Raw genomic sequence first — 24769 nt, 5'->3', positions numbered from 1 at the left:
AATATATATGTTATATATTATTATAATAATAATATTTGAATTTATATGGATATAATTAATATATTAAATATTATTATAATAATGATATTTTATAGCATTTGAATTTATATTAATATAATTAATAAATATCTAATGATATTTTATAAGATTTAAATTTATTTGTGTTACACCCCGATTTCGAGAATGGGAACTTTGATCTCGAAATCTAGGCTCGTAAGGTGTAAGCTTGAGACTAGCACAATCGTCATGTGACAACGTCGGGATTGGTTAGCTTGGGAACTATGTAGTCTCATAGGTGTTCCAAGGTTATAAGTTAGGCTTGCAACTCGCAGTGGCAATGGTTCAACACTTGTATACATTTCTTGATTTATTTCGTGCCCTCAAGCAAGACGATTTGAGCTCAAGAATTGTAAGCTCGAAGAGGATGGTCTCGTCAACATCACATGTTGAGAACATAGGTGAACCAAGGTGACGAGCTCGCAATAGGTGAACGGTCTTGAAGGTGTGTGAATCTAGCGTCCAAGCTCACAAGCTCTGTGTGAACATGTTTATTGTTGTAAAATCCCTATGTTTAAAGGATCTGATGTAATTTGTTATTAAATCCCAAATATCATGGGATATTACCGCATACGTGGTAACTAATGCATTTAATGGCATTATTTTAATTGATTTGTAGAATAACTCTTAGAAATCCGTGGGAAGAGATTCAGTAAACCCCTCTACAAATAGAGCGGAACAGTTCATTTGTGGGGGACTGAGAAATTGATATTGGAAAAACTCTGTACAATTGCTTCTAGAATGCTATCAGAGAATTCCAAGAAAATAATAACACAGACTCGTGGACTAGGCAGATTTTAACTGCTGAACCACGTAAAAAATCGTGTCTATATTATTTGTTTTCTCTGGTATATTTCGTTTAATTGTCCTTCTTCTCTAAGTTGACGAAAAACGATGTCAACAATATGAATATAATTTTAAATATTTATTTTTAATTAGTGTTAAATGTATATTCCGCTAAAAATTTGGAATATTCTGTTAAAGTTAACAAAAAAAATTGTTAAAATTAAGAATTTTCGTTATCTACACACTTCTTATATTAAAGAGATTAGGAATGAACAGAACATCATCAATCACGAAAATTGCATAGCTCACAATGTGCTGAGTTAAATTGGGTCTTAGTCAAATTTTAATGTGAGGTCTTTTTAATAAAATTTTTAAAATAAAATTTGTATATAATTTTTAAAAAAAAATTAAAAAATAGAGTCATTTAGCCTAAAGAGGTCCTAGGTGTGAGCCTAACTAGCCTTAGTCCAGAGTGAGCCCTATATATAAATATATATTACAAGATGTGGTATAGTTAATCTTCTTCGTGTTATAGGTTAGAACTTATTTTCACATAAATATAATACCGAGAACCAGCGTTGAAACATAAAGCACAAATGTTGCCCTTTTACTCATAAATAACATAAAGTAGAGGGACCGAGTTTTACAATAGAAAAATGTCTTTAAAACCAAAATACAACAGCATTTATTTAAAGAGATAAAAAAGGTGCTAATAAAGAAACATAAACATAAGCCTTAGATCTTCCAGCAGCTATGCGACCCTCACAAAAACACCAACAGCTATATAGTTCCAACTCGCCACCGACCATCTATCTCTTTAATTACCTTGGTCTTTACATTTCACTATAAGGAGTGAACTTCCTAGCCCAGGAAGGAAAATACATTCATAACAAGCATATACTCATTATTCATACATATCACAAATAGTTCATAATACCATAAAACTATATATTGCTATAATATCACTATTTTATTAAGAAATACTATCATACCAGTCTATACAAACCTAAATTCATAATCATAAACTTAATATTAGTCATAATCATAATAGCTATAATAACGAATCTATCAAGTATAGATAAAGTGCTTATAAATTTTTTGGGCATCCGAGCTCTACGGACATCACTTAGGTCCGCCATACAATTTCAGACATCACTTAGGTCCATCATAAAATCTTGGACATCAATTAGCTCCAGCCACACTTATCTTCTTGTACCTGAAACGTTAGGGTTATAACATTTACTTAAGATCATAAACTAGTTCTATCTAATTTTCCTTACCTTAAGTGTGGAGAAAGAGAGTAGAAAGATTGCTTGTAAATACTAGTGGAATGCGTCCAATGCCTTATTCATAAAAATTAAAGACTAAATTAGAATCTATAATAGTAACTAAATTTCATAATCTAAAACCTCATAGAAATCATACCTTCACCCTAGAAATGATCTTAATATCCCGAGCCTCCGTGAACAACGACCATCTTCAAAACAACTTGAGTTTGAACCTTAATATGCCTATGATTATTTGGCTATATAAATGGTTTTTTGGGCTTGATATATTTCGGTCAAGTGAGGGATTTATGATGGTGATAGTGACGAGGCTAGGTTTCAACTTAAAAGAGAAAGAAGAAGAAGAGTTTGAACACCACTAGTGTCCTTGGAGATTTCAGCTATATGGGGCTTTGTGAGCAAAATGGAAGAACTTTGAGAGAGCACAATATTGCTTAGCAAATTTTGAAAATAGGAAAGCTTGGAAGCTTTGAGTCTGTGAAAATTGAAGAGGTATAAAGCTCTATTTATAGGTTCTAGGTCTCAACTCCCTTCCTTAATCTTCTCCACTATCTTTCAACAAGTTTTTAAAATTTGAAATTCCCTCTCCTTTGGTGGTTTTGGCCCGTCCTTCCTTCTACCTATTCAAATGCTATAATATCTCCCTTGATGCCACTTACACTCTTTTGTAACAAAATATAGTCAAAGTCTCCATTGGTTCCATTCTTAATCTCCCACGCATGCACCTAAGCATTTTCAAATTCAAATTATTTCAACAAGCTTCAACTATCACCTAAATTCAATACTTCATTTTTGACTCCCATAAGCTTAGTCTTTCTAGCTCCATTTTATTACTAGCTTTCATTGACACATGGTTTACTTAATTCCACCGTGCTCCACGCCACCTATACGTTAAGTCAATTATTATTTTTAATTAATTTTAAAATTAAAAATATTTTGGACAAAGTGGAGGTTGCCACGTGTTCGACAAGGTTAATTTTAATCATTGACTTAACGACAGGGAGTTACGTGTAAAAAAATCTAATACTTGAGTAGTTTTGCAGTCAATTTTTTTACATAGGTATTTAACTGCAAGATTTGTAACTACTTGAGTAGTTTTGTCGTCATTATCCCTTATTAAAATTAAAAAGTAAAAATATGTTTGGTAATTCATGTTTTTATTTTATAATTTTTCGGTAACCATAATTTATTATTTTTAGAATAAATATGAGAAAATTATGAAGAAAAAAAAGAATCAAATTAAAAGTTTTGATTTTAAACTAGCATAAATAGCTCGCAAAACTTTCAAATCATTACTATTTAGTACATCAGAGTTTTGCACAAACAATGCAAAAAATGCATCTATGACTACTTAATGTAACTCTAGATATCTAGTTCTTTCTCTCGATTGGATTTCCATTTTGTACAACCCACTTAAGTATATGATTTAAATTTGTTCACCGATTGCCACACTGTGTTTGGTCTTGCAGAGTTCAATCCAAAAAGATAAGACCAAAAACTAAGCACACTGTTGGAATTCACTACCTCAAGATCATACACACTCAATTTGAGCACAACTTATAACAATAATAGATGACAATCAAAGCATAAATATAAACTCAATCAATGCAGTAAAGATAAATAGTTAAGAAATAGAAAAGTGACAGCAGGATTATACTGGTTTGGTTATGAGAGCCTACATCCAGATTGAGCAACTTCTTGAACACTTCCACTAATCAATCAAATAACAATACACACTCCAATACAGTACTTGAAGATCAAAACTCTCAGGATCACTTTACACATTCGATCTCTCATAGTAAAATGAACAAGAACAAGCTTCGAATGCACAAATGCACTCCCTCTTAACAAACTATTCTCAACTTCTAGTCTTCTTTCTCAAGTGAGTAGCAAAAACTCTCTCAAAAACCATGTGCCGAAATAATGATACCAGAATCCAAGAACCTAATTTGGTAATATTTAGTAGAATTACCGAAATAGTGTGTAGCCACAAAATTTTAAAGTGGCTTCAAAATCATAAATACGCATACATTACCCAAACAATTGCAAAGAAATGAAATCATAAAACCATAGCAGGGTTTAAGCTAAAACTCTAAACCTCTAAGCTCACTGATAATCAAATCACACACAAATAAAAGGGTTTACATGTCACTTTAGGATCTAACGTGTGAAGACATTAAGGCATTCTATTTGATGAACCCCATAAGACAAGCAAGAAAATTCAAGATCATACGACTGAGCAAGTCATTCAATAAAATTGATGCATCTAAGTTTACTATATTATCACTGGCCAGAAGCTATTCTTTCTTTGATACTAATGCAGTTATATATACATATGTTTGTCATTTTGTTAGAAACGTAGGCTAATAAAATTAAAATAGAAAAATTGCATGAAGTAGGATTATGTTGGAGACCTCAAAATTTTTGGCTCTTAGGGGTGCCCATGTCATCATTGCAGTAAGGAACATTGATGCTGCATATAAAACAAAACAAGTGATTGTGAATGACATAGAAAATGCTAGAGTTAAACCTCGATCTCAACTCTACCAAATCTGTTAGATCATTTGTCTTCATCTTCCCCTTAACATACTAATACTAATGTAATGTAATCTAATCATGTAATCACACTATTAAACTACATATATCCCTTTTCTCCGATAAAAAATAATGATATATATGATAAACTTATATGTTAAAAAATAATGCTGAATAATATTTTGCTCATCCCAACTTTCAGAAGATGGAATTGAGATGCAGTTTGCAACCAATCATCGTGGTATAAAATTTAGTTACTAATCATCTTTGGCTTTGGCTTTACAAGTTGATAAGACAAGCAAGAAAATTCAATTAACATACAAATCAATAAAGAAGATTCATCAATAACATAAAAAAAAATGGGGAAAGCAAAAAAGTGTTTTGGATATGAAAATCACTCTCCTTTATTACATATGTGATTTATTCTTCTAGGTATTATACATATGCTATACAATACTAACAAACACCAAAATTTAGACTTTATAACACACTCGTTTGCTAGTCTTGCAAGTAGAGTAAGTAAAATTGAACCAACCTATACCTAAGAAAAAGTCATGACTTACTTGGTTTTGGATAATGATAACACTATGTTTCATTTTTTCTGCCATTGTCTTTTAATCAACATCCGTATCTCTACTATGAAACAGTACTTAGACGACACACATGAGACCACAATTTTCGTAGAATTGTTGTCTAGGGTTAAAAATAGACATGACACGATAGTAACTCTTGAATTGTCGTGTCATATGAATTAAAACTTACATGAGATGACAGTTCGAATAAGATTGTTGTTGCATATCTTCTTTTAACAAGGGATTACATTTCTACCCAAACTGTGGTATAATGCCACATAATTTTTTTTTTAGTATTATTAATTAAATTTGTATGTTTTAATATAATTTAATAAATATGCTTAAATATCCTTGGAAAATTTATGGATAGAGATATTTAAATTAAAGAAGAGTTTAGGGTCTGATTGGTTCACGATTTGAAAATTATATTTATCAAAAGTGTGATTCTGAAATAAAAATTTGAGTTTATTGTCTGGAAACATGTTTCTGAAAATATGATTGGTTGCACTTTGTTAGCTATTTTTAGTTTTAAAAATTGAATATATGATTGGTAGATAATATAAAAACATAAAACTCAATTTACAATTTGTGGACTTAGAAAAATATTTTACTTTCTTAGTTATTTTTATTTGATAATATTTAACTTTTAGTATAGAATTGAAATGATAAATTTGTATTTATTTATTAATAGTATTTTTTTTTGTAATCTTTATTTTATAAAATATTTTATCATTAGCTGAATTTTATTTTAAAAAATATATTATAAATTAGAATCAAGTTATATCCCCTTTATAATTTTACAATGGAATATTTTAACAAATATATATCGTTATGGAGGTGGATAGTAATTTTAAATTGAAGAAAATACCATTTTTATAGAAAAAAAATAGAGAGTAAATAGTCTAACACTAGAATTGTAGAAAGAAAGAAAAAAATATAATTGTCAGTAAAGAAAAAGTATTGTACTTGTACATAGCACCTTCCAAAAAAATTAAATTAAACAATCTAATAATAAAAATCATATAAAGAGAATATAAGAAAAAAGTGGTCATAAAAAAAAGTAAGATCAAACTGAAAACATGAAATCATCGTTTTCTAAATCCCTTTGATAAATTAGAATTTGTTTTTAAAATGAGTTTTCAAAAATGATAAACCAAACAAGATTTCTTTGTAGGTCCCACAACTTTTAAATTTTAAAAACATAGAATGTGATTTGAATTCTATTTCAATCATACCCTTAAGTTTTCAAATAACAATTATTATAAGCTTTAAGAGAATTTGTAAAATTATGATATTTAAATTTTTTTTTTACAATATTAGAAGTATAAAATTGGGAGTTTTATAATCATATTCTATTTATAAAATAAGTAAATAAAAAAAATAAGTAAACATTTATTTTGAGAGAAAATAAGAGGGTGTTTGACTCCTTAACTAATAAAATGTTATTTGTTTTTAAAACTTAAAAATTATTTTTTGAAAACAAGTAGGGTGTTTGACATTGTTTTCAAAAAAATAATGTTTAAAAACAAAGTTACAAAAAACATAAAATTTTTAGTTGTTCTCAATTTTTTTTTGTCTATTTTTTTTTCTCACATAACTTTTATTATCTCACGTCATTTTCTATCTCTCATTAATTTTTCTCTCCTCACTTTCTCTAACATCACTTTCTCTCTCATCACTTTTGATCTCCTTATTTTCTAACTCATCACTTTCTCTCTCATTTTTTTTTCTTACATCAATTTCTCTCTTCTCAATTTTTCTTTCTCAAAATTTCTCCCTACTTATTTTTCATCACTTTTTCTTTCACATTACTTTATCTCATTATTTATTACAAATTTTTAAAAGATTTTTCTCTTTGTAAATATATTTATTAAATTTTTATTTAAGATTTTTTATAAATTAAACTAAAAAATTATTTTTAGAAATCAATAACCAAACACGTGTTGTTTTTTAAAACTACAAAAATTGTTTTATGTTCTTATTTCTAAAAACATAATTTTGAAAACGGAAAAGAATGTGAAACAAAACCTAAGGTTGCGTTTGATAAAAAATTCTATTTATGAATTTTTTAAACACAAAAATAAAAATACATTTTTGTTTTTTGTTTTTGATTTTTATAAAATAAAAATGTGTTTGGTAATTATTTTTGTTTTAAAATAAATAAATAAAAATACATTCAGTAAATTTTATTTTTATTTTTTGTTTAAGAAAATAAAAAATAAGAAACATGTTTTTATTTTTTTATTTTCTAAACTAAAAAATAAAAAAAATATTTTTTGTGATCATTATTTATTATTTTAAAATAAATATAAAAAATTTATGATAAAAAAATATAAAAATTATAATATCCAAGTAACCTCATACCTTTAAACTCATTATCTATTCGTCACATTACACAATCAATAAATTCTACATAATAAAATAAAAATATATGGATTAATAATAGTCCAAACTTGAAAAAAAAAATATTAAAGGAATCATTACAATTAACTAATATCATTACTCAATCTCATTATCAGCTAGTCATAACAAATGTTCATTAGCTTAAGCTCACTCAAAATTAACAAAGTAAATATAGTGAAAATCATTTCCAGAATTATCATTGAAAGTTTATTACAAATGCACAAATCTATCTGCAGATAAGATAATACAAGAAAAACACTAATTAAAAGTGTTGACGCCGTTTTTCGTCAACAGTGAAATAAGAGCACGAAAACAATAATTAGTTATGGCCAGGAAAATACGATAAAACAAATGGGATTTTTTACGTGGTTCAGCAGTTAACTCTGCCTAGTCCACGAGTCTTTGTTATTAAAACTTAAGATGATCTCTGGAAATTCTTCAAGAATGAATTCTCCAGAGTTTTCTCTCAAGATTACAAAAATTCGGTCATTTACAATGGTGCATGACTTCTCTATTTATAGAGAAGATTTCATAATACTATCTCACACATTTCGGGAAATTATTCTGTATATGCAAATAAATTTAATGGCATTAAAAGCCTGTAATCCTATATACAAGGAAACGTCCCCTGAAGATCAGGGGGCGTATAACTGAATAATAAATACCCATTTATTATAGGGGATTTACAACAATCAATGTAGACCGCGTCTCTCCCAAATGACTCACTAGGATATTCAAAGTTATCAATCTACATTGTCAGTGTTGTTCCCACCCAGGTCTCTTACTGACTTTCGAGCTATGGCATTCCCCGAGATCATGTGACTTCGAGCTCATACTCATGTCAGGCTCGGACCCCCTGATCCGAGGCCATCCGAGAACAGACATGCTTTGATGTCTGTCTTTCGAGCTTGTAATGGTTTCGAGGCTACCATCTTCGAGGTTGCCCGCTGCTTGTAGGTCCGGTGCCTAGGTTGCGGACATGTGTTCCAGACATTACGAGCCCATTCCTAACGAATCCAACTTTCGAGATCACAATTCTTAAGACTCGAAATCTGGGTGTAACAGAAAGGTTGGAAAGGTAGCTTTCAACATTAAGCACAAAGAATAAATAACACTAGTCCAAATTCTGTTTATATTGATCAAACCTCTTGTTCACCCTGAAAAATACTTACTTGCTGACGTGGCAAAATTAGTGAGCACGTGGGCACGTGAGTTGCACGTGACTACCAATGACCAGAGTATAAGCTGTTCGATGGATTCGAGAAAGATTATGAACAATATGGAAGAAGAGGTGCTGGCATATGCGACCAGGTCTGGTCGTAGTAATGACACCCGAGTTCAAATACAGTTATAAGGAAAATATTTGATCCTATTTATGTGTAAAGATTATTATTTCTATTATTATTCAAATATGTTTGTAACAAAATTAGACAGGGCCCATTGGCCCATATGTGCATCCTTGAGCCTATAAATAGGATTCATGGGACTCATTTAAGGAAAGACGCAATAATTTGTATTCGGAGAGAACTAGTGCTTTTTATACACGACTTTTGTAGCCTTTTTTGGAGCTTATGAAACTCAATGAACTCTAGTTTGTTGATCGCAGGTTTCATAATACATCAATAAAAACACTAAGTGGAAGTAGGTTATTACCAACATCTGGGGCCGAACCACTATAAATCCTTGGGTTGTTTAGTTCTTACATTAAACTTATAAATCTTTATCGTTTTAGTGACTCCGTGTCTTTGGCTAAATCACCAATCAACATTTTGGTGCTTTCATTGAGAGCTGAACTCAAGACCTTCAAGAAAATCAATGGAAAAAACCTCCAAGAAAGCTGGTCAGACAAGGCAGTCTTCTGGAAGTATGCCAAACCAACCTCCTCCACAAGATGTAGCGAAGGATGAGCCACAGGTGGAACTGGAAGAGGATGAGAGGGATGTTGAAACCTTGCAAACAACTTTGATTGTATTGCAAGAAGAATTAGCAACTCTGAGAGCTAATAAAGAGAATGTGGCTGAGACAATGGTGCTGCAGCAAAGGGAGATTGACCGGCAGCACCAAGAATTGAATGAGCGGCAGGCTGACATGGATCACCGGCAGAGAGATGCTACATCGAATTTAGAAGCGGCCATTCAGTTAACACAAGGACAACCTGCACCTACCCCCAAACTAGATCAGCCACCCAACACTCACCCTCAACAAAATCCACAGTCAGAGCATCCCTAGTACCATCACGATCCACCACAAACAAAGAATCCTCAAAGACCAGTCCAAAATCCTGATGGAAACAACGACCAGCAACTACCATCTCGAGTTGGTCGATATAACTTTTACCAGCAAAGGCAGAATAGGGCCGAGCAACATCAGAAGCCTTAGACGCCAGACAGCCGGGGAGCAAAACCCTCATGGCAGGGGACAACGTCTGTCAGGAAGCAGAAGACAAGTGGACTCAGGCTCTACGATCAAGGGTCCCCCACGACACGGTAATGTCAGAGGACCTAACGACCAACATAGGCATCCCCCTGTTTTTCAAGACATACCAGCAGGGAGAGAGGGGAACAATGCGTACATCAGGTCGCACACTCATAGGTCACAATTCAGAGATGGCCATGATTATAATGAGGCAGACTCTGGCAGGAGGAACGAGGGTCGGCAGCAGGAGAAGAAAGGCAGACGACAAAATCCTGTACCAATGGAGATTCGGCCTATAAGCCAAAATGTTGGGTGGTAGCCTAAACAATCCAATGTCTTTGACCGACTAGGTGCAAGCGAGTAAAGGCGCAGAGATGATGACTTGAGGGATGTACTCAATAATCGAAGAGAAAGACACGACGATTACTTCCCCCCAGTTCCAGTCACTCCAGCAATACCGAATGTTGTACAGGCCCAGATAGATGCCTTGAATCAGGCCGTGAAACAACTAGTTGGGAATAAAGCGTCCCATATAGAATTTGATCGGAGAAAATGCACCCCATTTGTTCATAGAATTGTTGTGGCAAAGGTTCCAAACAAATTCAAATTTCCAATCCTACCCAACTTTACAGGAGGCGAAGATCAATTATCTCACGTGAACAAGTTTGAGATACAGATAAACATCCAAAAGGTGTCAGATGATGCTCGGTGCAAGATTTTTCCTGCCACTTTATAGGCCTGGTTACACGACTTCTCCCTTAATCTTTGGGATATTATAAGATATATATCAGGTCTAAATTGGGACAACAAATCTCGTAGTATAAACACAATCGACCATATTTATTGCGAATAAATATTCCTAAATAGTAGGGTTGATTACACGGTTGGATTAAATCCCCTGGTTATAGGGATTTCCCAATAACATCTCTGTGCATTAAGTTAACGTGTCTTCGAGCTTGAATACTTCTCCAATGCGTTTCGAGATCACATGTAGCTTCAAGCTTATCGTTCAAATTATCGCTACCTCGCTTGATTGGTTTTTCAGACTCGTCTTTTGGGGAAGACTCTTGTTGCCTCTGAGCCTGCAACTCATACTCGAGCGCTATGTCGTAGCTCTGGAACTTCGTGACAAATTACACAAGTATAATGTTAATACTTATTAATCCTGAGCTTACTGTAACGCCCTACTACCCAGGGCCTATTATACTGTGTATTTTAAATAGTGTTAAACTCGTTAAGTGAGTCATTTGTCCATAATCGTGTACCACATAGCACCAGTGAGTCGAGGCTCAGCAAGAAAACTCAAAACATGCTCATAAGCAGTTTATAACATGTCATCAAATCATAATAAGCATGCCTAGTAGTAATAACCATATTCATGCATGCAGGCAAGTACAAATAAATGATTATGGGGTCCTGCGCCCTGAGTAGATGTATGTTAAGTCTCTCTGGGGTCCAGCGCCTTAAATATATGACTATTAAGTCACTCTAGGGTAATGCGCCTTGAATAGATGACTATTAAGTCACTCTGGGGTCCTGCGCACTGAATAGATGACTATTAAGTCATTATGGGCTCCGGCGCCCTAAGCCATGTGACGTTCCAGTCACTTGAGCCTTTTAGCCCTGGCTCTGAGTAAGTAGCCTTAGACTAGCCAAGCACTTTATTTTTCTTCAACCAATAGGTCGGTCGAGCATATAATGCTCCAGTTGGTTAGATTTAATCATATCGACCAACGTTCAATGTGTTATTGCCGCTCTTGACTCATAAGTCAATTCCATACGACCAGCGCTCAGTACTATTACCGATCATGACTGATAAGTCAGAGCTTCACGACCAGCACTAAACAACATTGCCATTTCTGACTAATAAGTCAGTGCGTAGCTTAAATAAACAATGCATTCAGGCAATCATAATGCAACAGATATCCAAAATATAGAGCATTCAACATGCTTCATCAATAATCACAAGTATAATTATAATCGTGCACATTTACAGAAACTCAAGCTCTGATCAATTCCATATTCAACACTTATGCCATGCCATAATCACATGCATCACATATTGGGTGTAGTTTTCTTACCTTTGGTCCATGCACAGGTCACCAATAAATGACCCTTGAGCACGATCCTAATTCTGAACCCCTAGCAATCACCTAGTCACAACCATAATATAGAATCCCATCAAAAACGAGTAAATAAAGACTTCCGGACCAAGTCCTAGCCTCCAGGACGTCGAAACCTACCAAACCAGGTAGTAGGATCGATCCCAAGCCCTTAGGTTTAAGTTCCCACGACTAAAAATCAAATCTGGCCAAAACTGCACAGGCGGGCCGCGACTTGGCCCTCTAGAGTCGCGGCGCTCCCCCCAGGCAAAACCCTCTTGGTTCTTGGTTCACTCAGGTCGCGACTTCCTAGAATAAGGTCGCGACCCAACTATTTTCTACATTTTATCCCATTTAAAATCCTCCAAAAACCTATCCAAATATATCCAAATCTCAAAAACAAAGTTCTCAAACATCCCAATGGCCCAAAACCATAAAATCCCAAGCCTCAAACAACCCAAAAACTCATCAAAGCATAAAATCCAATCAAAGCTTAAAATCTCAAAAACTCAAAACTTAAAACTTTGATTACCTCTGATTGAGTCATTTCCCAATTAAATCATCCGGCTAATAAGCTTCTAATCTTCCCTAGAATTGCTATGACTCGATCCTTGCTTGAATCCGAGTCCTAAAACTCGAGTTTCCTTCGAAAATGCGAATGACGTCAAAAAGGGATAACGGGAGAGAGAGAACGTACTAAACGTTCTTTTTATGTTTCTGACAAATTACTTCGAGCTTAAGTAATCTCAAGCAAATCCTAATGCTCGGGTTCCCAAAAACGCCCCCGGGGTAAAATAGTCAAAATTCTCATAATTCTCTCTTGATCTCACTAACTCCCAATATATCATCAAATAATCATTCACATTACACAATATCCCGGTAATGTGCTAAATACCCAATATACCCATTGACTCACTCCGAGTCAAGTATGAGTCTCGTTGTGACTTTCCCATTAGCTTACTCCCTAGGATCGTCTCTTGCTGAGTAACCCAAACATATCCACATAGTAATAGTACCACACACATACCACATATATGCCAAATATACCTATAACGGACTAAATTACGAAAATTACGCAATTAATCATAAATGAGCCCACATGCATATTTAATACATCAAAACATGCATATCAAGTCATATTATAATATAACTCACATAATCACAAATTGATAATACACATATATATCACATAATCACATAATTTCATAATTTACCATCATGGCCCCCTAATCAATGCCCTAAGCCTTATTAGGAAATTTGGGACGTTACACTTACATTTTACGAGCCTACATTTTGAGTCTGGTTATTTATTCTCAAAATTTGGCAGTAACAATAATATTAAAATAAAACTAATATAATATTTTAATTTGTATTAATAAATAATTACTAATAATAAAACTCATAATAAAGTAATTGGTAGAATATAAAGTTTATTTAAATTTAATAAAGTAATATTATAAATATTATATTTTGTAAAAGAATATATATTTTAGTGTATTATCTCGTAGGTTAGTGGTTAGAAATGAGAAAAAATAGTTTACAAAGTATAGAAATAATGTGGATGGGATTGAGCTCGAACTAAAATAGTAAATTTTACAGGGATTTTTTCTACGTACGGACTTCTTTTTTTGCTCATAATAATTTTTCCCATGTACTAGTTTTCACATATTAGTTTTATTACTATTTTGTGTCTTTGTTACAGGTTGACACCACTACATCTCACACTCACCTGTGTTTGCGAGCAACCAGCATACATATGTTATACGTAGAAAATTAACTGAAGAAGCAATGAGTTTTAAAGTAATTAAAAACAAAACAAAACAGAAAAAGGTAGATTTCATGCATTAAACCACATTACAGTCAGCAGATCACAAAATGAACAAAACGGTATGACGAGAAAGTCACCTCAAATGATATTCCAATAGCTTATAAGGTTATATATATATATATACATATATTGTGGAGATAGTTATAACAGAATAACCAACTCGGTAACCAATATCTAGACATCTGAAGTCCTATAAATACTCAGACTTGGTTCTCACTTGAACAACATAGAAAAAAAAAGCTCAAGAAATCTGAAAGTCAGAGAGAAAGAAGGAAAGAAAGTACGAGAGAAGAAAGCTGGGGTTTGGGATATTGTATCTGAGTATCACCATTGTTTGAACGTGATAACTCAGGGGGAGTGTGAGGGAGAAATACACTTGATTTTGTGAGAGATATCTCATCAAGATTCAGCTTTATGGATGTACTCTTTTGTTTCAGATTTGATCTAATAAAGGAGAGAGAGAAGTGTTCTTAAAACTGGATTAGGAACAAGATCACCAGTATAACTTGTTGTGTTGTTTCTTCTTTGTTTAGTTTTTTGTGTTACACTCATTTGATTTGCTTCTGTTTTTTACCACTTTTTTTTACACTCTTCATGTTCGTATAATTGTGCCATAGAATATATATATTGTTCCAGTTTTGAGTTCTTGGATTATTTCATTATTTTACTGCTTAGTTCATCTTCTAAAAGAGTTGTTCCTGTTGAGTTTCAGTTTGAATAAATTTGACTAACTTTGTGATTAAGTTGTTGGGATCTTGAAGCTGAACTTATATCAGATTTTTCTACAAAATTAGAGCCAGGTTCGACGATCCATTGCATCCAAGATCCTAAGTGCTTCCGCATCAAGATTAATCAAGAACATCTCTAAAGAACATGTCAACAATGGCAAAGTTTGATGGTTCTACAGATTTCGCACTATGGCGAGAGAGCTTGAAAGGAATTCTGGTTCATCAAAAAGTTGCCAAGGTGCTGGAAGATAAGAAGTTGTTGGAGTAAGAAGGCAGAGGAAGTAGCTGAAATGGAGGAGATGGCCTACTATACAATCATAATGCATCTTTCTAATGGAGTAAGAAGAAAGTTGACTAGAGAAACTACTGCAAAAGGCATTTGGGACAAGCTTGAACAGCTATACATGACACCCTCAATTTCGTGCAAGATCAACCTCCTTGAAAGACTATACGGGTTTAGAATGAATTCTTCTCTTTCTTTAGATGAAAATATTGATAAATTTAATGAGATTATTGTTGGTCTTGCTAACATTGATCACAAGGTAGATGAAGAAAGTCAAGTCATCATTCTACTGAGGTCATTGCCCAAAGCCTATCAAGAAGTTAAAGCTGCCATCAAATATGGCAGGGATGTTATCTCACTTGAAGATGTACTTGGGGCTCTTAAATATAAAGAATTCGAATTACAACTAGAGAAGGAATCCAGGAAATATGATGTTTACTTGGCACGAGGAAGACAACCAAAGAGAAGCTCGTCCAGGCAGCCTTTTCATTCTCGGTCTAAATCAAGGAACAAAGACTCTAGGCAGTGTTACCATTGTGGGAAAGTTGGCCATATCAAGCGATTCTACAACTTGTTGAAAAACCAGAGAACATTCAAATCAAACCAAGAAAGTAGGCACCAAAATGATTTCAAATCACAACCGGATCACAAAGGCAATATCAAGTCAAAGCAGTACAACCAAGAAATTGCTGCAGTAGCCGAGACCAATGATAATTGGTCCTCTGATGGGGATGTGTTTTCAATCTCAGAGAATACTTCCAGCAAAGAATGGATATTAGAATCAAGATGCACTTATCACATGTGTCCTAACCAAGATTCATTTTTTCATTATGTTAAAACTAATGGAGGTAAGGTACTAATGGGAAATGATATGTCTTGCAGGGTACACGGGATTGGCAATGTTGCAGTGAAGCAATTCAATGGAGAAATTAAAGTCTTGACTGATGTGAGGCATATACCCGATTTAAGAAGAAATTTGGTGTCACTCAGCTCACTTGAAGATGAAGGATACACTTACAAATCTTCAAATGGAATCATGAAAATTGCTAAAGGATCACTTGTGGTAATGAAAGGCAAGAAATCAAATGGGTTGTATGTTTTGGATGGTGAAACTGTGACCATAGCTGAAGCATCCACTGTCAAAACTCAAGTGAATAAAATGCTACTTTGGCATCAACGATTGGGCAACATTAGTGAACAAGGGTTGAGAGAGCTTCACAACAAGGGAGTCATTGAAAAATTAAAGCCATGTGTATTACCATTTTGTGAAGCTTGTGTTTTCGGTAAGCAACACAAGATAAAATTTTCTGCTGCAAAACACAACACAAAAGGGGTACTAAAGTACATTCATTCAGACCTTTGGGGGCCAAGCAAGATTCCTACACAATCAGGTAAACACTATTTCTTGTCTATAGTTGATGACTATTCTAGATGTGTTTGGATATACTTACTTAGAACTAAAGATGAATGCCTAGAACAATTCAAAATATGGAAAAACCAAGTTGAAACACAAACAAACTCTAAAATAAAAACATTGAGAACAGATAATGGATTAGAGTTTGTCAACCATGAGTTTGATTTGTTATGTACAGAATTTGGCATTACTAGGCATAGAATTGTGGTGAGGACCCCTAAACAAAACGGGGTTGCAAAGAGAATGAATCGAACTCTATTAAACAAAGTTAGATGTTTGTTGGTTAGTTTGGGTTTACCAAAATCTTATTGGGGAGAGGCTTTAGCTACTGTCTGTTACTTAATAAATAGAAGTCCAAATAGTCAATTGACTTGAAAACTCCCTATGAAATGTGGTATGGTAGAAGTCCTAGTTTGAAACACTTAAAAGTGTTTGGTTGTGCAGCATATGCACACAAATCTGATGACAAGTTGGGAACTAGATCCATAAAAGGCATTTTTCTTGGGTATCCTATAGGTGTTAAGGGTTATAGATTATGTATTGTATAAAATGGTAGATCTAAGATCATAATCTCAAGGAATGTAATGTTTAATGAAGCTGATTTTCCTTACTTAACAGCCGAGAATGGTAGTTTTTCTGTTTCTAATGATGCAGGTGGAACTAATAAGAATGTCACTAAGTTTGAGCTGAAATCAGTTGAAGAAAATGCACAAGATAATGAAGGGTTAATCACTATTGAAACTGAAGTGCAACCTACTGAACAGCAATCTGACTTGGTCGATTACCAACTAGCTAGAGACAGAGAAAGGAGAGTTATCCAGCCACCTGCCCGATTTGCTGAATTGGATCTGGTGGCATATGCACTTGCTTACAAGAAACAGATGTCCCTAAACCAATTAGTGTAGAAGATGCCCTATCTAGTGAATACAAAAATGAGTGGATGCTTGCAATGAAGGAGGAAATGGAATCATTAAAGAAAAACAAGACATGGGAGCTGGTTACTAGACCAAAGAACCATAAAGTTATTTCATGTAAGTGGATCTTTAAGGTTAAAGAGGGAATACATGAAGGTGAACCCATGAGATTTAAAGCTAGATTAGTAGCAAAGGGCTTTACTCAGGTGGAAGGCATAGACTATACAGAGGTATTTTCACCTGTGGTTATGTTGACCCTAAATTTGGCCAACTGACACGGAGTCAAATTTGCTTGATGCGAACAAACACGTTGAAAATAATATGATGACGAAATAATAAAGAACGCAAGAGTTTATAGTGGTTCGGCCCCAGAATCTGGTAATAACCTACGTCCACTCGAATTGTTATTGATATAGAATTCAAATGAGTGATCAAAGAACTAGGGTTCAATGAGTTTCACCAACCTCTGAAGAACAAGACAATATATCAAATAGAATCACTCGAGTCTCAAGTAATTCGAAGGCCAAAAAGTCCCTTCCTTGAGCTATCTTTCTCTATTTATAGGCTCAAGGGGGATTACATTAATTTGTTACAGATATTCTTTCCTAAATAATCGGATACTCAGGAAATCATGGGAGTCAATCTCGGGATTGACTAAGATCTTTTATAAAAGTATCATGAGACATGCGGAACCTGCGACCATACTGATCGCTGGTAAACTTCGACTGCCTTTTTTTTACAATATCTCCACTGGTCGATACCCTAGCAGAACTTCGCCAGGTGTCAGCCACGTGTCCAGAAATCATTTTCCACGTCATTCCTGCCTGTTTTTTGAATAACAGGTTAAATACAAGACAATGAGATTATTGTTGTCTATAGCTACTCAAAGAGGCTTAGAAGTTGAACAACTTGATGTCAAGACAACATTCTTGAATGGCTACATCGAAGAAGACATTTATATGAACCAACCATCTGGCTTTCAGGTGGAACCAATTAATCAAGAGCTGGTTTGCAAGCTTAGAAAATCACTTTATGGACTTAAGCAGTCCCCACGGCAATGGAACAAAAGATTCAGTACCTACATACAAGGAATCGGGTTTACACAGTCCAAGTTTGATCACTGTTTGTACCATAAAAACTTGCAACAATCTACTGAGGTATTTCTCTTACTGTATGTAGATGACATGCTTATCATGAGCAAAGATACAGTTGTGATTAACACTATTAAAAGAAAGCTACAGCAGGAGTTTGAGATGAAAGAGCTTGGGAAGGTTCAGAAAATACTTGGCGTAGAAGTTGTCAGAAAGAAAAATGAAGTGTTAATTCTTAAACAATCTAGCTACATCAACAAGGTTCTTCAAAGGTTTAAAATGCAGGATGCAAAGAGTGTTTCAGTTCCTCTTGGTGGACAGTTTTCATTATCTCAAGAGCAAAGCCCGAAAACAGAAGAAGAAATGAAAGAAATGAAACAAGTGCCTTATGCTATGGCACTTAGTTGTCTAATGTACATAATGGTAAGCACTAGACCTGAAATGGCTCATGCATTAAGTATTCTAAGTCGTTTCATGGCTAATCCTGGAATAGAGTATTGGAATGCTCTCAAATGGCTACTTAGATACCTAAAAGGTACTTCAGAAGTGGGACTCAAATTCAAAAGGCAAGAGGATCAGATTTCTCTTGAAGGATACGTTGATGCAGACTATGCAGCTAGCAAAGACATTAGAAGGTCAACCACATCACACATATTCACTACTAATGGGAATTGCATATGTTGGAAGTTCAAACTATAAGCAATAGTAGCACTGTCAACTACTGAAGCAAAGTTTATGGCCACCACCGAAGCTTTTAAGGAGGCCATTTGGCTCCTAACTAATATATGTTATAACAGAATAATCAACTCAGCAACCAATGTCTAGACATCTGAAGTCCTATAAATACTCAGACTTAGTTCTCACTTGAACAACACTATTAAAAAAGAAGCTCAAGAAATCTGAAAGTCAGAGAGAAAGAAAGAAAGAGGGTACGAGAGAAGAAAGTTGGGGTTTGGGATATTGTATATGAGTATCACCACTGTTTGAACGTGATAACTCAGGGGGAGTGTGAGGGAGAACACTTGATTTTGTGAGAGATATCTCATCAAGATTCAGCTTTGTGGATGTACTCTTTTGTTTCAGATTTGATCTAATATAGGAGAGAGAGAAGTGTTCCTAAAACTGGAGTGTTGTTAGTATGAAACGTACTCTTCGAGAAAGTATCAATCTCCAAAAGGCCTTTCAGCTTCTCATTCCACATAAAAAAAACTGTTCTATTACATTTCTTCTGTATTTATATCACAAATAAAATTGCAGAAAGTTTCAAATAACAGAAAGGTAGGGAATCGTGCAGCACTCCTCAACGTCTCTCCATGCTAACAAACTCTCTGAACCAGGCTGGTTTCACGCGCACCCTCCTAGCACGTGCTGGAAGTTCTTCGTCGTTGCTTCGATGCTCTGCTTCTCCTCCTTCCCTGGTATCGTACACAACTGAGATCCCTTCTGGACCTATAGGTGATTGGGCTGATTGCTCAAACCATTTTTGGACTTTCTCTTGTATCACCTCCCCGTCCAATGATATTGGGCCTAAGTCTTGGGCTGGTCCAATGTTGGTAACACTACTCCCCTCCTCAAAATGAACCTTGTCCTCAAGGTTCGTCAATCCATAAATCCTGCAGAATGTATCAAAATCTTTCCAGGTTGCATCTTCGGGTGAACTGAGAGACCATTGCACTAGCACTTGACGAATTGCTGAGCTGCTTGTGTGGTTTATACGAGTAGCTATTATGGCTAGAGGCATCATAAGTGGTTTGTTAGCCACACTGAGCTCTGGCAAGGGGTAGCAATTGGGTGGAGGAGCACCGTGAAATGGTTTCAATAAGGACACATGAAATACTGGATATATTCTACTGCCATGAGGAAGATCAAGTTTGAAAGCAACTGGTCCAGCTCTAGCTAACACTGGAAAGGGGCCGAAGTAGCGTCAATAAAGCTTGGTGTTAAGTCTTTTAGCTACTATTGTTTGTCTATAAGGTTGGAGCTTCACCAAAACCAAGTCCCCGACCTTGAACTCAATTTCCCTGCATTTTTTGTTCGCTTGCTGGCGCATACGATGTTGTGCTTGTTGCAAGTTCACTTTGAGCAGCTGTAAAATGTCATCTCGAGTCATCAAGTCCTCCTCAACCGCTTGAATGGTTGTCGCTCCACGGGTATAGGCTGGTATGGAATGTGGAAGTCTCCCATAAACTGCTTGAAACGGAGTCATACCAATCGCTGAATGGCGAGATGTATTATAGTGATATTCTGCCCAAGACAGAAACTTGCTCCACTGTTTCGGATAGTCAGCAGTAAAAGCTCTAAGATATTGCTCCAAATATCTGTTGGTCACTTCCGTTTGGCCATCCGTTTGAGGATGATATGCCGAACTCATCTTCAACGATGTTCCCATAAGCTCGAATAGTTTCCTCCAGAAAGTACTTGTAAAAATCGGATCTCGATCCGACACAATAATGCGAGGTAATCCATGTAATTGTATCACCATGTGAGTAAATAATTCAGCCACCTTAGTAGCAGAATATTGATTAATTAAGGCTCCAAAGTGAGCATATTTGGTGAAACGGTCTACTACCACCAATATATTGGTCACCCCATGCGAATTTGGAAGTCCGACGATGAAGTCCATAACTAGATCCTCCCAAACCCGTTCTGGAATTTCGAGTGGTTGGAGCAATCCGTAGGGCGCTATTGGCGAGTATTTCACCATTTGGCATACCGAGCAAGATAGCACAAATTGTTTAACCTCCCGTCGCATACCCTACCAATAGAAATTAGTGCCTAAACGCATATAGGTTCGAGCTACCCCTGCATGGCCACCTACTGGAGTTGCGTGGAATTCATACAGTAGCTGCTGCTTCAAGTTAGAATGCTTGCTTATCAACAATTTCTTTTTGTAATATAGTAACCCCTCAAGCACCGAATAAATGGAAGTATCCAATTCCCCTTGCTGAAATCTTGCATGTAACTCTCTGAGATCCGGGCAAGTTGTATTTTCGCGTCTCAACTCCTCCAAAAATTCAAAACAGCCAGTGCCCAGGGCTGCATATAAGCTAGAATATCCTCCTTCATGCCGCCTTGATAGTGCATCAGCAACAGAATTTTCCCTGCCCATCTTGTATTCAATTGAGAAGTGAAATCCCAACAATTTTCGTACAAATTTTTGTTGTTCAGGTGTCTAAATTACTTGTGTGAGCAGCTCTTTGAGACTCTTATGATCCGTGCGTATAATAAAATGCCTCCCAAGCAAATATTGCTGCCATTTCGTGATAGCTCTCATTTCTCTTGTATACATCGAAGCTCCTGTAAATTTGGGACCCAATTTCCTACTGAAAAAAGCGATGGGGTGTCCCTCCTGCATTAATACCCCCCCAATGCCTATATTACAAGCGTCTGTTTCCACAATGAATTCTTTAGAGAAATCTGGCAGGTGTAACACAAGTGTAGTTGTCATGGCTCATTTAAGTTGTTCAAAGGCTGCTGCTGCTTGTGTATTCCAAACAAAGTTATCCTTCTTCAACAACTCCGTAAGGGGTGCCGCTAAAGAGGCATAGTGTGCAACAAAACGTCGGTAGTACCCCGTAAGTCCCAGGAACCCTCTCAACTGTTTGATAGTGCTCGGAATTGGCCAATCCACCATGGTTGCTATCTTGGTAGGATCGGCCCGAACGCCATCGGCCGAAACCACATGACCCAAGTATTCTATTGTGGTTTGAAAAAATTGGCATTTGCTCACCTTGGCATAGAAACTGTGATCCTGAAGCAGCTGTAACATGAGTCTCAAATGAGACACATGTTCCTCAATGCTTTGGCTATATACCAAAATATCATCAAAAAATACGGTGATAAACCTACGCAGGAAAGGTCTGAATAATTGGTTCATGGCAACTTGAAATGTCGAAGGGGCGTTCGTGAGACCAAATGGCATTACGACAAACTCGTAGTGTCATTCATGAGTCCGAAAGGCTGTTTTGTGAATGTCTCGACGATCCATACGGATTTGATGATAACCCGCACGTAGGTCCAACTTAGAAAATATTTCTGCTTGACCCAATTCATCTAACAACTCATCAATAGTCGGAATAGGAAATCTATCCTTCACCGTTATGCCGTTAAGAGCCCTGTAATCTACACAGAAACGCCAAGTACCATCTTTCTTTTTTACTAACAAAATCGGCGAAGAGTAAGGACTAGTACTTGGTCTGATAAAGCCGAAAGAAATCATCTCTTTGACAAGCTACTCAATGATATCCTTTTAGAAATATGGATAGCGATATAGTCTTACATTAATTAGGGTCGATCCCGGTTGTAAGAAAATTTTGTGGTCAACGTTTCTTTGCGGAGGTAACTATTTTGGCTCCTAAAAAACAGCCGCAAATTCTGTCAATAGCCCTTTACCCTTGATGGGCAAATCGGTTTCCAAACTAGTTAGCTCCTTAACATTTTTGTTTGGCTCTTCCACCACTGTCGTTAGTCTGTATAAGTCTTTAATGTCACCTTCTCGGACTAGAGCATGGAATTGAGTGTAAGTAAGTTGGTGTGCTGCAACTTCCTTCGATCCCGCTAACTTGACAACCTTTCCCTGCCAATTAAATTGTATAGTCAATTCTGTATGATCATGAATACATGGGCCCAATGTTTGTGACCATTACATTCCCAACACCACATCCAAGCCACAAATGGGTAGAATGAAAAGATCCACCACGAATTGATGCCCCTGCAAAATCAACTCTACCCCATGGCAAATCCTCGAGCACATCAAGAAATTTCCATTTCCCATATAGACCTTGAATCGCTTCGTTTCTTCCCATGAAAAATTCAAGGTAGCAGCCAATGATTCTTGTGTAAAATGGTTATTGCTGCCTGTATCCACCAGAACTTCTAAAGATTCATTCATGTGCTTGGCCATAATACGAAAAAATTGAGGGTTCATAGAATTTGAAAACGAGTTGAGACTCACTTCATCCTCCACTGAGTCAAAATCTTGTCCTTCACTCCCTGAACCTGCCTGCACCTCATCATCCGCTTGCATACACATAATTAGCATCTTATTTTTACACTTATGACTATAGTTGAACTTTTCATCACAAGTATAACACAGACCCTTATCTCTTCTATCCTTCATTTCGGAAGGAGTCAATTTCTTGACAGGAAGAGGGGTGATACCTGACTGTGCAGTAGCCGATTGAGCTGGAGTGTTATGAACAACCGAACTCTGTTTATAAGGGTTAAACGAAGTTGGATGAATGACCTGAGTAGGCGACGCCAGCTTCGAGGACCAACCGGATCGAGTAACTTCCCTCTGCCGAGACACCAAATCATCATTTCGATCTTCGAACAGTTGCGCTTTGGCCATCGTATCCGCCAAATCCAGCGGTTTATACAAGAGTAATTCACGTTGAATGTCTAGCTTGAGTCCCCAGATAAAGAAATTCAAGAACATCGAATCTGCCACACATGTGATGCGCGGCATGAGCGATTCAAACTCTGCTCGGTATTGAGAAACTCTTCCCGTCTGAGTGAGCTTCGAAATCCGTCCCAGAGGATCATCATAGATTGATGTCCCAAACCTTTGTTGCAGCGCCTTAATAAAAGAGTCCCAATCAGTAATTGAACCACCCATTTCCATCCATTGAAACCAGGTAGATGGAGCTCCATCCAAGTGAAATGCTACGACAGCAAGTCTCATAGCATGATCGACCCTATGCAGATCAAAAAATTTGTTAATCTTATAAATCCAATCATCAACATTCATACCATTGAAGCGTGGAACCTTAACCCACAAGGTTTTGAGGATTGCATTGAGCTCGCGACAATTCATCTCAAAATCTGAACTTCGTCCTTTCTCACGAACAGAATCGCGGGCCGCACTAGCCTCGCCCCCGGTGACCGGTGAAGGCGGAGGAGACACCTGGGCCAAACGCTCATCAAGCAGCAACTTGAGATGCTCCAACTGAGACTCTAAACGTTGCTCCCACTTTAGGTCCATGGCTTGTAGTAGCGCTACAAAGTCTTCGTTCTTCATGACGAGAGAAGGAAGGAATCAATGAAAGCACCACTGTTAGTATGAAACATACTCTTCGAGACAATACCAATCTCCAAAAGGTCTTTCAGCTTCTCATTCCACATAAAAAAAACTGTTCTATTACATTTCTTCTGTATTTATATCACAAATAAAATTGCAGAAAGTTTCAAATAACAGAAAGGTAGGGAATGGTGCAGCACTCCTCAACGTCTCTCCATGCTAACAAACTCTCTGAGCCAGGCTGGTTTCACGTGCACCCTCCTAGCACGCGCTGGAAGTTCTTTGCCATTGCTCTGATGCTCTGCTTCTCCTCCTTCCCTGGTATCGTGCACAACC

The 24769-nt window shown here is 36.0% G+C and overlaps 2 protein-coding genes across 2 annotated transcripts; both read right to left on the bottom strand.

Annotated features, from left to right (window-relative positions):
• Positions 1-21865: 21865 nt before the first annotated feature.
• LOC133795408 (uncharacterized mitochondrial protein AtMg00860-like) lies at positions 21866-22336 on the bottom strand. Its single transcript, XM_062232857.1, has one exon. It carries the CDS (start codon positions 22334-22336, stop codon positions 21866-21868), a length of 471 nt encoding a protein of 156 aa, XP_062088841.1.
• An 18-nt stretch (positions 22337-22354) lies between these two features.
• LOC133795407 (uncharacterized) lies at positions 22355-24397 on the bottom strand. Its single transcript, XM_062232856.1, has 3 exons — positions 23072-24397; positions 22778-22990; positions 22355-22645 (listed from the first exon to the last, which is right to left on the bottom strand). The coding sequence occupies exons 1-3, from the start codon at positions 24395-24397 to the stop codon at positions 22355-22357; spliced, it is 1830 nt and encodes a 609-aa protein (XP_062088840.1).
• Between the last annotated feature and the right edge of the window lie 372 nt (positions 24398-24769).

Source organism: Humulus lupulus, chromosome 8 (assembly GCF_963169125.1).
Source record: "Humulus lupulus chromosome 8, drHumLupu1.1, whole genome shotgun sequence".
Classification (NCBI taxonomy): domain Eukaryota; kingdom Viridiplantae; phylum Streptophyta; class Magnoliopsida; order Rosales; family Cannabaceae; genus Humulus; species Humulus lupulus.
Note: the sequence above shows the minus strand (reverse complement) of the source record. Positions and strands in the feature narration are given on the sequence as shown.

Excerpts from the sequence above, each read along its gene's own strand:
- LOC133795408 (XM_062232857.1), bottom strand. The coding sequence starts at position 22,336 with ATGCCATTTGGTCTCACGAACGCCCCTTCGACATTTCAAGTTGCCATG.
- LOC133795407 (XM_062232856.1), bottom strand. The coding sequence starts at position 24,397 with ATGGACCTAAAGTGGGAGCAACGTTTAGAGTCTCAGTTGGAGCATCTC. Across the intron at positions 22,991-23,071 it reads CCATTTGTGGCTTGGATGTG|GGAAAGGTTGTCAAGTTAGC; the intron begins GTGTTGGGAATG and ends TTTAATTGGCAG. Across the intron at positions 22,646-22,777 it reads TATTGACAGAATTTGCGGCT|CTTGTCAAAGAGATGATTTC; the intron begins GTTTTTTAGGAG and ends ATCATTGAGTAG.